Raw genomic sequence first — 12,223 nt, 5'->3', positions numbered from 1 at the left:
CCCTACACACACTCTCTTAATCTTCATTATCCCACCCTAATGTTTTGCATAGCACTTATCACCTTCTAGCATGCTACATAATTTTCTTATGTGTTATGTTGTTTCCTCTCTGACTTCCCACACTGGAATATAAACTACAAAAGTTCAGCTATTTTAGTGGGTTTTGCTTCCCAAGCCCCTAGAACAGTGTCTGGCACATCATGGACAGTCAATAAATATTTTCTGGATGAATAAACTTATAATGTAACTAGTTGAAATGAAACAGATTTAAAGAGTAAATTTTAATACATGATAGAAATAATCTTTGTGACTGAGAAATGACACCCCATTCGCTGATGAAGACCGTATTGTGAAAAATCAGCCTTATGTCCATCTTCTGAAGGAGTGACTATATGGGGCAAATATAAAAGTAGGGAAGAAGAATGACTTAGAATTTACAGTCAGCAACTTAGAATTTGGAGGAAGACAGGGTCATCTTACTAGGCAGTTGGCAAAATTATACTTAAGGAAAATTTGAGGCTGAATATGCTTTTAAAATTCCAGGAGTATAGGGACTCAAATCTTCTTAGATGAGCTGAAGTATTACTTAACTCATAATGTTTTACAATTTATTTTTATTCTGTTTTATTGTTTTTATTTTTCATAGTTTTGTTTTGTCCTCCAAATGTAGACTTTTATTTTGCAAAAGAAAGAGGAACAGAGGAAGTCTACATGATAACACTAGATTTCCCCATAACAAATAGCTCTTTCTTCCTCCTTCCCTGACATTCTTCCCCCCTGGAAAACTTTGTCCTTATCTCCACTCTGTCATAACCTATATATTTCACATCTAGTCTTCCTCTCTTCAATCTACGTCATCACATTTACCAATGGGGTCCCGATCCTTGTACCTCAGGCTGGGGTGAATACAACATCCCAGCTTTCTTGACTCCAGTCTCCCTGCCCCCTCCCCTGTAAGTCTGACAGACATTAAGTCTGTCCTGCACAGATCTCCCAGACAACTTCCCTGCAGCTATATTTTCAGCGGATTGGTCCCCTGCTTTAAAGCTATAAGGAATATTTCCCACAGGTCTTAAGTCATCTCTCTAAACCTCAAGTCTCTTTGCTGTCTGGTATCTCCCAGGACAGCAGGAGTCTGGGCTGGGTCTGAGTCCCATTTGTCCCCATCTATACACTCCTGGCACCGAGCTTTCTCTCTCCTGGTCCCCTCCCCTGAGACACCATTGTCATCCTGTCCACACATCCACATCCAACATAGCCATTAAGGACTTCTAATACTTCAGCCTTCACTGACCACTCTTTTCTGAACTGTCCCAAACCTGCAACTATATGACACGATTTTTTTTAAACTTAATGGTACTTTGATTGACTTGCATGTTAACCGCTTTACTTGGTTCCATCTTGGGTTGTTTTTTTTTTTTCCCCAGCAAAATGATAATCATGTTGAGGGCAGAAATCCCATCTTACACTCATTCCCCAGACCTGACTCTACATTAAATGTACAATAGGTACATAATAAATTCCAATATTGATTTCGAGGAACAATTTCTCCCACATTTAACATCTCTAAAATTGGGATATGTTTTGTGATTAATGGTGTCTTATAAATGCTGGGTAAAAGTCACAACGTAGTATTCATTGCCTGCAAAAATATAAAATCGGCCCTAACTGTGTATGTTGTTGTCACCTCGATTTATTAAGTACACTATTGGTGTGATAGGTGTTGAGTGTAATTGCCATTTTTAAATATTTTCTTAAAGTTTGCACTATGATTTGATATTGAAATGAAAAATTGTTGTATATGCAGCAATGTACCAAAACAGAGTATAAATTTGATATCAATGAAGCAAATACTCATTGTTGAAGGAATGATTGTGATTCGGTGTTCCTCGCAAAGTAACAACCAGCTGCTTTATGGGGCCTAAGAAATGATGATACTTACAAGTAAAGGAAGCTGTTGTTATGTTGTGTTACCGAGACACAAGCAAAAAAATGCCTTTTAGATGCCAAGCAATGCTACTCAGGGCTGGAGAATTTGCCACATCCCTCAGAACGGATAAGATAATTTTCAAAGCCATGATAGACTAATAGGATTGATTCATATGTTGCACAGAATGATCATGAGATATTTTGTCATAATGTCATTGTCATAAAATAATGGTGTGTTTTATAATTGATAGCCTCTTAGACTCAATAAAAGGTGACGCGTATATGTGCACGTATGTGCGCGTGCATGGGTGTGCGAGCGTGTACGGGTGTGTGTGCGCGCGCATGTGTGTGCGAGCGTGTACGGGTGTGTGTGCGCACGCATGTGTGTGTCTTGCTGGCTTTCTTGCTTGATTGATGGTATGGTGAATTACTTTTAGACCCAATTTCATTTTATTCTTTTGTAGTTTAATGAACAGGATTCACAGCTTCTTCTGGTTGTATTTTTTGGTTGAGATTTTAACTCTTTCTGTCCTAACTAAAGGAACTGCGGTCGGAGGTGGAACTGGAAGTGTTAGGAGACACAGAAGGACTCAACCTATCTTTCACGGCTACCTGTAACAATGGGGCCCCCCTCCCACACCAGAAGAAATGCTCTCACATGAAGGTGGGAGACACAGTAAGTATAGGGTCAACAGATTGTCTGAAAAAATATTCAGGTAAGTCAGAAGTTCCCTTGTTGCATTGAAGCTGGATTTTTCCTTTCAAGAATTTCAACAGCGGTTTTCAAAAATTCCCTAATAAGCGCTTTTGGCAAAGCTGATCCCCGTGCACCTTGGTGTCCTGTTATGCATTTCGGTGGATGGAAGAAGATAATTAGTATTTTCTTTTCCAGGCTTCATTTAACGTGACTGTGAGTATACCAAACTGTGAGAGAAGAAGCAGGCACATTACCATAAAGCCTGTGGGGCTGGGGGACGCCCTAGAAATACTTGTCCGTCCGGAATGCAGCTGTGCCTGTCAGAAAGAGGTGCAAGTGAACAGCTCCAAATGCCACAACGGGAACGGTTCCTTCCAGTGTGGGGTGTGTGCCTGCAACCCCGGCCACATGGGTCCTCGCTGCGAGTGTGGCGAGGACACACTGAGCACGGACTCCTGCAAGGAGGCCCCGGATCACCCCTCGTGCAGCGGGAGAGGCGACTGCTACTGCGGGCAGTGCACCTGCCACTTGTCTCCCTATGGAGACATTTACGGGCCTTACTGCCAGTGCGACAACTTCTCCTGCGTGAGGCACAAAGGGTTGCTCTGCGGAGGTAGGCGCCGTCTAAACCCACCGCACACCGCAACTGGGCGAGCATCAGGAAGGGGCTTTGCATCCTTTGCACCTTCCCCAGTTTTCTGGGCAGAGTAGGCGCTCCATACATAGTTGCTGATCGAGGGAGCGGGTTAGTCTCTAGAGCTAAGGTAACTGGTCTTCGCTGGCATTTTCTCTGGCTCTTACATTCTCTTGGGGTGAGATCTCTGCCAATTCAACTCACATCTCTCTTGTTATTTCCCTCAGAGTTCAGTAGGCAAGAAATGGAAATGCCTTCTCTTTGGTTATTACCCAGACTCCACAAAATTGCATGTAATCTGAACTCCATTATCTTCCAGACTTTTCTCAATCAGGCTCTTGGGTATCCTACCCAACTCTTAAATGCCTATTACTTTGGGAAAATAAAAAGCTAGGCTGCTTAAGGAGCATATTGCCAAGGACAAGGGACTCAGAAATACTAAATGAACTTTCAGGGCCTTCATTCATTCCACAGATATTTATTAAACACCTATTATGTGACAGATACTAGGTTAGGCACCGGGTATAAAGATGAATAAGGACATATGAAGGCTATGGAAAGGATAAAAATGAAACGTTGCCTGGAATTTTTTTAAGATCGAGAACATGTTTAAATAGCAGAAAAATATATGTTTTAAAATCCTTTGCATATGGAGAATCACTGTAGTTTAAGAATATATTGCATATACTTTGACTATTATAAAAATCATTCTGATCTATATCCATATAGTTAAGTATAATCTATCTGCATAAGAATTGCAAATGTGTTCATGTTCTTTAAAATGACATAAATTTGTGTTACAACAGGAATATTAACTAACAGCTGAATTTAAGCTCCCAATGTCTCCCCTTTTCAGTATGTGAGCAGGCAGCTTTTCAAAACAGAAAGCCATTATCTTTAAAGAAAACTAAGAAAGTTATGTTTTCAAACCACAGTGTCAGGAACATATAAAAGAGGCTGGTTTTCAGGAAAAAAAAGGCCTGAGAAGAGAAGCCTCAAAGAACTCCGAGCTCTTTGAAAACCCTGTGATGCCCTTAGAAGCGTACCTCCATTTCATTTCTTTGCTGCGGCTCTTGCTACCAACATGTTCCTCCGAGGCTGCCTTCTTTCTTCTCCCCAGAGAATGAAAAATTTAGGGTCTGTCCAGATTGAGACACATTTCTCCCCGCTTTCATTCGGAGGTCTATTTCCTTATTTAATGGGTGTGTTTCCAAACCCACATCAGTTCTCTTCTCATAAGATGTAGGCAGGACACAGCCCGAAGCCAGAGGCTGTCCCGGCGTCTTGTAAAGACTATGCTCGGCAGATTCCCAGATTGCATCTCTAAGAAAAATCTTTTAATAAAATATGTGCTCTAAACATTTGAAATCACCTTTCCAAAAAAATTCTACCTGTAATCTAATACAACAGGATAGCAGTCTCACCCCCACCTATATTTCACTCTTTAAATCTCAGATCACAGAAGTCTGGAGCAGTGTAATTGCCGACCTGTGCTGAGCAACACAGTTCTTCCAGTTTGTGGATGGTCTTTCACTTTACTTGGTGCCATGCATGCAAACGGAAAAGCACTCAGAAAGAGTTGACTTGATCTGTGCATTGTAGTTGGGAAGGTCTGACAATAGGGCCTCTCTTTGTATCAGATACAAGGATCGCTAGAGACATTCTATTTAGAAAACACAATTATTTCCTTAGCTGGACTCAGAAAACTTCCCTAATGCCAATTTCCTTCATATTTGAGGATACTTTACAATTCTCAATCTATTAGTGTTTCTCAAAATCTATTTTGTTTGTAGTAACATCGCAAAGGATGTCACTGTATTATTAGTAACTTTCTCTTTAAAAATGTATAATAGGGGCACCTGGGTGGCTAGGTCACTTAAACTTCTGACTCTTGATCTCAGCTCAGGTCTTGATCTCAGGATCATGAGTTCAAGCCCCGAGCTGGGCTCCACACTGGGCGTAGAACCTACTCAAAAAAAAAAAAAAAAAAATTTTAAAAATGGGATAATAAAGGTACTATTATTCGAATTCAACAAATAGTTATGGAGTACCTACTATGTGCCTGACATCCTGCTTAGTGCAGGGATAAAAACTGTGCCTGACCTTGTGGACAGACACTCTGTTGTTTGCAGCAGAGGCCAGAATATGCTCCAGCTCCCCTTCTCATGCAGATCTCACTTCTTTGACAACAAATTCACTCTGCAATGTGCCACTCCTCTGAAGGCCTATTACCACAACGTTCTTTTTCATGTACCTTCTTTCATCCATCTTTAAGTACTCACAGATATAGGGCTCCATTGATTTATTCCCTTGCCCAAATTCCATTAGTCTTTTATATTTTGATTCTAAGAAATGGGAAACTAACAGGCAAATGGCATTACAGAAAATACTTCCTGCCATTATGCACTTAGAGTTATCAGTCAATGGCATTCCAGAAAGACCTATCCCTCTGAAAAGAGCCTGACAATTTTGTCTTGATCTTTGGTCATCATCTTGCTTCTACATGAAGCCATTGTGAATGTTTTGTTGTTGCTTTTGTGGTTGTGGTTATATGAACAGGTACTTTATAATTGGTTGCTTGTGGATATCAATTAGCAGTGATATGGTGGATGGTTCTGGAAAGCCCACAGAAAGAAGGGTTTCTAACTTCTGACAGGAGCTCTTAATTTCTGCCAACTAATTCTTACATGCAGTGATACACTTGGGCATTCTCGAAGGAAATGCACATTTCATTTGACAATATTTATAGATCACATTAATTTTCTGGAATAAACTTTAATATAGAAATCTATCCCTATCACGAGAATACGTTTCCCTTTTTTGCTGAGGAAGAAACAAAAAGCAATTGTATTTTAGAGGATAACTTAAGACGAGCTATGTCTGCTGCAAGTTTCCATGCGCCGCCTCCTTCAAGCTCCTCTGCCCTAGGTTTCCGCAGCTGTGCTCTCATTGCTCTCCTACTTCAGTTCCCTGGTAAGATCCTTCTCTCTGATCACATTTTTTAAAGATTTATTTATTTGAGAGAGAAAGAACATGAGCAGGGGGAGAGGGAGAGGGAGAAGCAGGCTCCCTGCTGAGCAGGGAGCCCCATGTGGGGCTCCATCGCAGGACCCTGGGATCATGACCTGAGCCGAAGGCAGATGTTTGAACAACTGAGCCACCCAGTGCCCCTCTCAGATCACCTTTTAAATGCTGATGATCTTCAGGGCTTCTCTCAGTCTATCTGTTTTCTCTACATGACCCAATCCACAACAGCTTTACCTGCCATCTATCTCTGATGGGTCCAAACCTCAAACCTCTCTGCCTCTTTTTCCATATGTATACATACGTGTGTCTGTGTGTGTGTGTATTATAATTGGTATTATATATATATATATAATACCAATTATATATATATAATTGGTATATATATATATATACACATATATGCACCTGCTACAATGTCCCATGGGTCCCTCAGAACTCAACAGAGCCAAAAATGAACTCATCATCTTCCCTACCCAAAGCTGCTCTTCTTCCTCTGCTTGAGAACAATCTATTCGTTCAATAATTAAGCCCTGTGCCAGGCACTGGGGAAAAGTCAGCGAGCATGAGATGTCAGCTTCCATTCCGGGTCACTAAAAAGCTACACCATCCACTCAGCAGCCCAGTCTGGTCACCTGGGGAAGATCTTATCCCTCTCTCTCTTCCCTGCCCCACTCCACCATGGCAGCAATGGCACTCATGCCCTGAGTATTCATCCCCTCAACTGTACCCTCTTTCCTCCCCATTCCCACTCGCACTGTTCAGGACCTCAGGTCTTCTTTCCTCATTTGCTGCACAAAACCTCCTAACCAGTTTTCCTGTCTCTAGTTTGACCCTCTCTACTGAGGCCAGGATATTTCTAGACACATAGCTATTTGTTCAGGTCTCTACTTAAAATTCCATAACTTTCAGGATAACAGTTCTTTCTTTAGCCCATAAAGCTTTTCATGATGTGATTTCTGACTTTCCGTTGACCTTTCCAACACCCACCCCCCGCCATCCTGCCCTCCTGCCACAGCTCATATGCACCTTTGGCTCTATCTGTATGAAACTACTGTGGGTATTAAGCAGGTCACATGATTACAGACTTCTGTCATTTACCTATGCTTTTTTTCTCGGCTTAAAATGCATGTAACCCTCTTCTGTCTTCTATCTGTAGCATCCAAATTCAGCTCAAGCATCACCTCTTTTGGAAACATCCCCAAATCTCTGATCTAATTTGAAAACTCTCCCTCTGTGTGCATAACACTTATCCCATTGTACTATATTTACTTGCCTGTCTCCTACTCTAAACGATAAGCTCAGTGACCTTATTTAATTTTGTATCTTCATGCCTAATGCAATCTTCAGCACATGATATATGCTCAATTAAAGTTTCTTAAATAAATGAATTTGTTGAGCACTCACTATATGCCTGTAGGACATTTAATTGGTGAATGCAAAACTAGAAGAGTTACACATGATCTCATCTGACCACAACTGCTGTAAGATTTTATTCCCTCTATCTGATAGATGAGGCTTTTATGATCACTCGGCTTGAATGATGTAGAGGTGAGGCATTATCCAGGTCTGTGCTGCATCTCTATCTTATGGCACCTTAATTAAAAGCAAAAAAAAAAAAAAAAAAAATTGTAAAAACAATTTAAATACACACACACATACACATAATCACACACGCACACCCCAAGTTGCTATTATAGGCTTCTAGATTATCTCATTTCTTCTGGCTATAAGTTTTTTTTGTGATATAACATCAGGTAATCAGATTGGTCTTCAGTTAAGAGACCAGATCAATAAATATACACACTTAGCAAAACTCGTTCCATAAAATATATCTACACTCACCGCTCCCCCTACTCCCCACACACTCATTTTTTTCTCATTTTTCTTCAGTCTTTCTGATGGTGTTTAAAGGCAAAGGGAAAAAATGCTCCCCCCCGCCAAGTAGCCGTGGCCCTGATCATCGCCGGGCGTTTGTTTTGCAGATAACGGCGTGTGTGACTGTGGCGAATGCGTGTGCAGGCCCGGCTGGGCGGGCGAGTACTGTAATTGCACCACCAGCACGGACTCCTGCGTCTCCGAGGACGGGGTGCTCTGCAGCGGGCGAGGGGACTGCATCTGTGGCAAGTGTGTTTGCACGAATCCCGGAGCCTCTGGACCGACCTGTGAACGTTGCCCTACCTGTGGTGATCCCTGTAACTCTAAACGGTAATGTCTCAACTTCCCTCCTGTTGCTTTTGGTGGGTTTGTTCTCTGAGCATCCACCCAAAAACACAGACCCACCAGGCCCCTGTGATCATCAGCCTGGAACGTCAGTGTCTCATTTGCCTCTCTCTTTGTCCTGATTATCCGGGACCACAAAGTCACATTTCTGCTAGAGACAAGCCTGGGGAAGCTGAGCTGATGTCCCACACTGATAACATCAGATGGCCTTTCACTTACAATACCAGCCACACAGAAGGAATGCCCTGGAGGTAGACGGATGACACCCACATTCAGTGCCTTTTCAGGGGAAACAGACAAGCTTCTTCCTTATCTAGAAGTGTATAGCCTCACCTTGCTGATTCATTCCCCTCTATAGACCCATGGAGGCAAAAAGGCAGAAAAAGGATCGTGGCTTTCCATTTCTTCCCTCTTCTTTACCACTCATGCTCTTTGGCACCTCTCTTTGGTTGTCATTCTACACAGCTATTGTGTGTTGTGTTTTCTTTTATACCATATGAACAACAACAACAAAACACTTTTTTTGTTTTACAGTGAACCACTATTTCTTTGGTTGGTAGCTAATTTCTTAATGGAAGTGGGGGCAACATTTCTAGGTCAAGTGAGGCAAATCTCCAAATGGGCTGTGTGATGACATTGCAGTATATAATGTATTACGCAGCGAACATGCTTAAGCAGTTCGTAGTTTCATTAACTCTATACCCAACATGGTGACATTTGCATTTCCAGTGTAAACAAAGTAAGAAAATCAATATTCACTCAGTGGTTCCTCACCATTCAGGTGTCAAAACTTCTCTGTCACTGTGCCTGGACATACGCCAAGAGAAGTATGGGGACATGGTTAGACTTACTTGAATGGAATTAAATGTAAAATGTCCTTTCAGGATGTTTCTTCCATTATTTATCTATTCAATCTTCTCTATAAACATGATTCAATTTAAAATGTGGCTTATAAAATATGAAGTTAACAGTCAAGGTAGTTTGAATTTGAGGAATCAGGTAATCTCCTTGGTGTTTATCTTAGCTTTGAGATGAATCCATTCTTCCATTTATTCATTCATACATTCATTTATCAAATAGATACTAAGTACCTACTGTTCACCAGAAATCCTGTTAGGCCAAAGGCATATAGTGATGACTGAAACAGTTACAGTTCCTGCCGTCACAGGTGCTAAGAATCTAGTGGGAAAAACAGACATTATTTAAAGTAATTATAATGATATCTGAGCTGACAGCTACAATAAGGGATAGAGAGGGTGCCGTGGACCCGGACGGCAGGGCTATGACACTAGCTTGGGCAGACATCAATGAGATGCACGGAGGGGTAGAGGTTTTAAGGGTTTCCGCAGTGTCCAGGAGTCCCCTGCAAAACCACTCTAAGTAAATATATAACCTAGATAAATTCAATATACTTGCAATGCAAAGGCAATTTCCAGCCAAGACTTCTATCCCCACTCCCACATAGATTGCGGCTCCTCAGCCCTTCCTACAAAGGAACACAGAGGCTTCCACGGCAAGAGAACTGACCGGTAAGGGTCAGGGAAGGCTTGCCTAGGGCAGGGCACTTTCGGCTGAGATTGGCGGAAGCCTGGGGGCGGAGCATGGGGGGGTGCGCAGAATGTTTCCAGCACTTAAAAGAGTATACATTTGCGTGGCCTGGGGAAGAGAGGCAGGATGATACGTAAGAAAATTTTGCTGTTTGGGGTTACTCCAAACAGAATCTGGTTGTAAAGTGATTTTCAGCACAAGATTAATTCAGAGTCTGAGTTTTACTTTGCTGCGTAGACATCACTAGAGAAGCTTAATTCCCTGGCTATGTTTTTGGAAATACACTTTTCTGTAAGTAGCAATCGTTTATTAAAAACCCTGCATGAATGAGGATCAAAGCTGTAACCTCAGCTTTTGAAAATACCCCTATAAGGTTTAGACTCATTCAAAATAGTTACAGACAAGTGAATCTTTAAAATAGTCATTCATGACATGTATGAAATCTTAGAATTCTTGTTAAAATACAGACCATTTCTGTTAAGAAATTCAAACTTTGGTCACTGATCATATTTTAGGAGCATACACCTTTCTCATGAGAATGTAAAATGAACCAAAAAATTAAATCAAATACCAAAATAAGTGTGTCTTACTCTTGGGGTTATTTTGTTTGTTATTTAACCCATCAGAAGCAATCATTATAAATAAATGAGGATAGTAGCTATTATCAAGCCTGGCTCACAAAACACTGATTACTAAGGGGAATCAGAATAAAGCAATTTCCTCTTGAACATCACACAAATATCTTTCTGAAAGTAACAAAAGGCAACGTCCTCTATGAGACACTCTTATAGCACGAATCATAGTAACCGCATTACAGCAGTATCCCAGCTGCCTATCTGTTTTCCACCAACATGAACTGATAAACTCTACTGAATAATGTTCACAGGAGCTGCATTGAATGCCACCTGTCTGCAGATGGCCAGGCCCAAGAAGAATGTGTTGACAAATGCAAACTAGCTGGGGCGACCATCAGTGAAGCAGAAGGTTAGACTGGTCTTAAATTGCTTTCTTTTCCTTTATATTGTTCTTGAGAGGCAGAAACTCTGTGAAGGGCTTTTCAATGGTTCGACCTCATTTGAACCAGGGCACTAGTTCAACATTAGTTTTTTTGTTTTTGTTTTTTAATTTTATTATGTTATGTTAGTAACCATACAGTACATCATTGGTTTTTGATGTGGTGATCCATGATCCATTGTTTTCGTATAACACCCAGTGCTCCATGCAGTACATGCCCTCCTTAATACCCATCACCGGGCTAACCAATCCCCCCTCCCCCCTCTCCTCTAAAACCCTGTTTGTTTCTCAGAGTCCATAGTCAACATTAGTTTTTAAGAGTAAATGCATCCCATAAGACTAAAAACGTGATGGTTTGGGATACAAGCAATTTAAAGTCATAGCTATTCTATTTGACTTCGGCTCTGTTGGCAAGCTCACCTTTGCTTAACAAATGCAATTGTAGAGAAATCCAGAATGCTATTTTTTAATTAGAAATTAAAATTTTTTTTTAATTTTATTTATTTATTTGTCGGAAAGTGAGAGAGAGAGAGAGAGCACAAGCAGGGGGAGCAGCAGGCAGAGGGAGAAGCAGGCTCCCCGCTGAGCAAGGAGCCCAATGTGGGGCTTGATCCAGGACCCTGGGATCACGACCTGAGCAGAAGGCAGATGCTTAACCGAATGAGCCACCCAGGCATCCCAAGAAGAAAATTTTAAAAATAGCTAAATGTTAACCCCTAAAACTGAAATCATCCTCTATCATTCTATTGCCTTATCTCAAGATAGGACAAGGTGAAGTGTAAGAGGGTTTCCAGAGAGCAGGCCTGAGACACCAGGCAGTTTCTGGTTAGTGGCCATTTTCCCTCCACTCCTTTACGTGTGCTTTTACTCCCAACTTTCCAAACACGGGTGTTACATGACCACCCTTAATTCCCTGTTGCTCACCCCCCAAATACAAGAAGGGCCTGTGACCTTTAACTGCTAAGCAAACTCGGCTCTTGCTTTCTTTCACCGTCATTTTAAAATTTAATGACTTAAACTTGGATTCTTTTTAATGGCAAAATATCATCTCAAATATTTAAATCGGTTGTATTTTGGCTGGGAAGCCCACTTAAAAAATAATTTGTGAAGAAGATGACTAGCTCCTCCTCAAGGGACAATCTAGGGGGATTTGT

At 41.3% G+C, this 12,223-nt stretch overlaps 1 protein-coding gene across 1 annotated transcript in view; it reads left to right on the top strand.

The window, feature by feature from the left end:
• The window catches only part of ITGB6 (integrin subunit beta 6), a 75,074-nt gene that overhangs the window by 45,091 nt on the left and 17,760 nt on the right, over positions 1 to 12,223 (top strand). Inside the window, exons 10-13 of the mRNA XM_036071001.2 lie at positions 2,471 to 2,605; positions 2,822 to 3,239; positions 8,270 to 8,492; positions 10,942 to 11,039. Of these exons, the coding sequence (XP_035926894.2) occupies positions 2,471 to 2,605; positions 2,822 to 3,239; positions 8,270 to 8,492; positions 10,942 to 11,039 (874 nt within the window). The remainder of the gene's footprint in view (positions 1 to 2,470; positions 2,606 to 2,821; positions 3,240 to 8,269; positions 8,493 to 10,941; positions 11,040 to 12,223) is intronic.

The sequence above is a fragment of the Halichoerus grypus genome, chromosome 4 (genome assembly GCF_964656455.1).
Source record: "Halichoerus grypus chromosome 4, mHalGry1.hap1.1, whole genome shotgun sequence".
Taxonomy (NCBI): Eukaryota; Metazoa; Chordata; class Mammalia; order Carnivora; family Phocidae; genus Halichoerus; species Halichoerus grypus.
The sequence above is the reverse complement of the archived record's forward strand: the minus strand, read 5'-3'. Positions and strand labels throughout refer to the sequence as shown.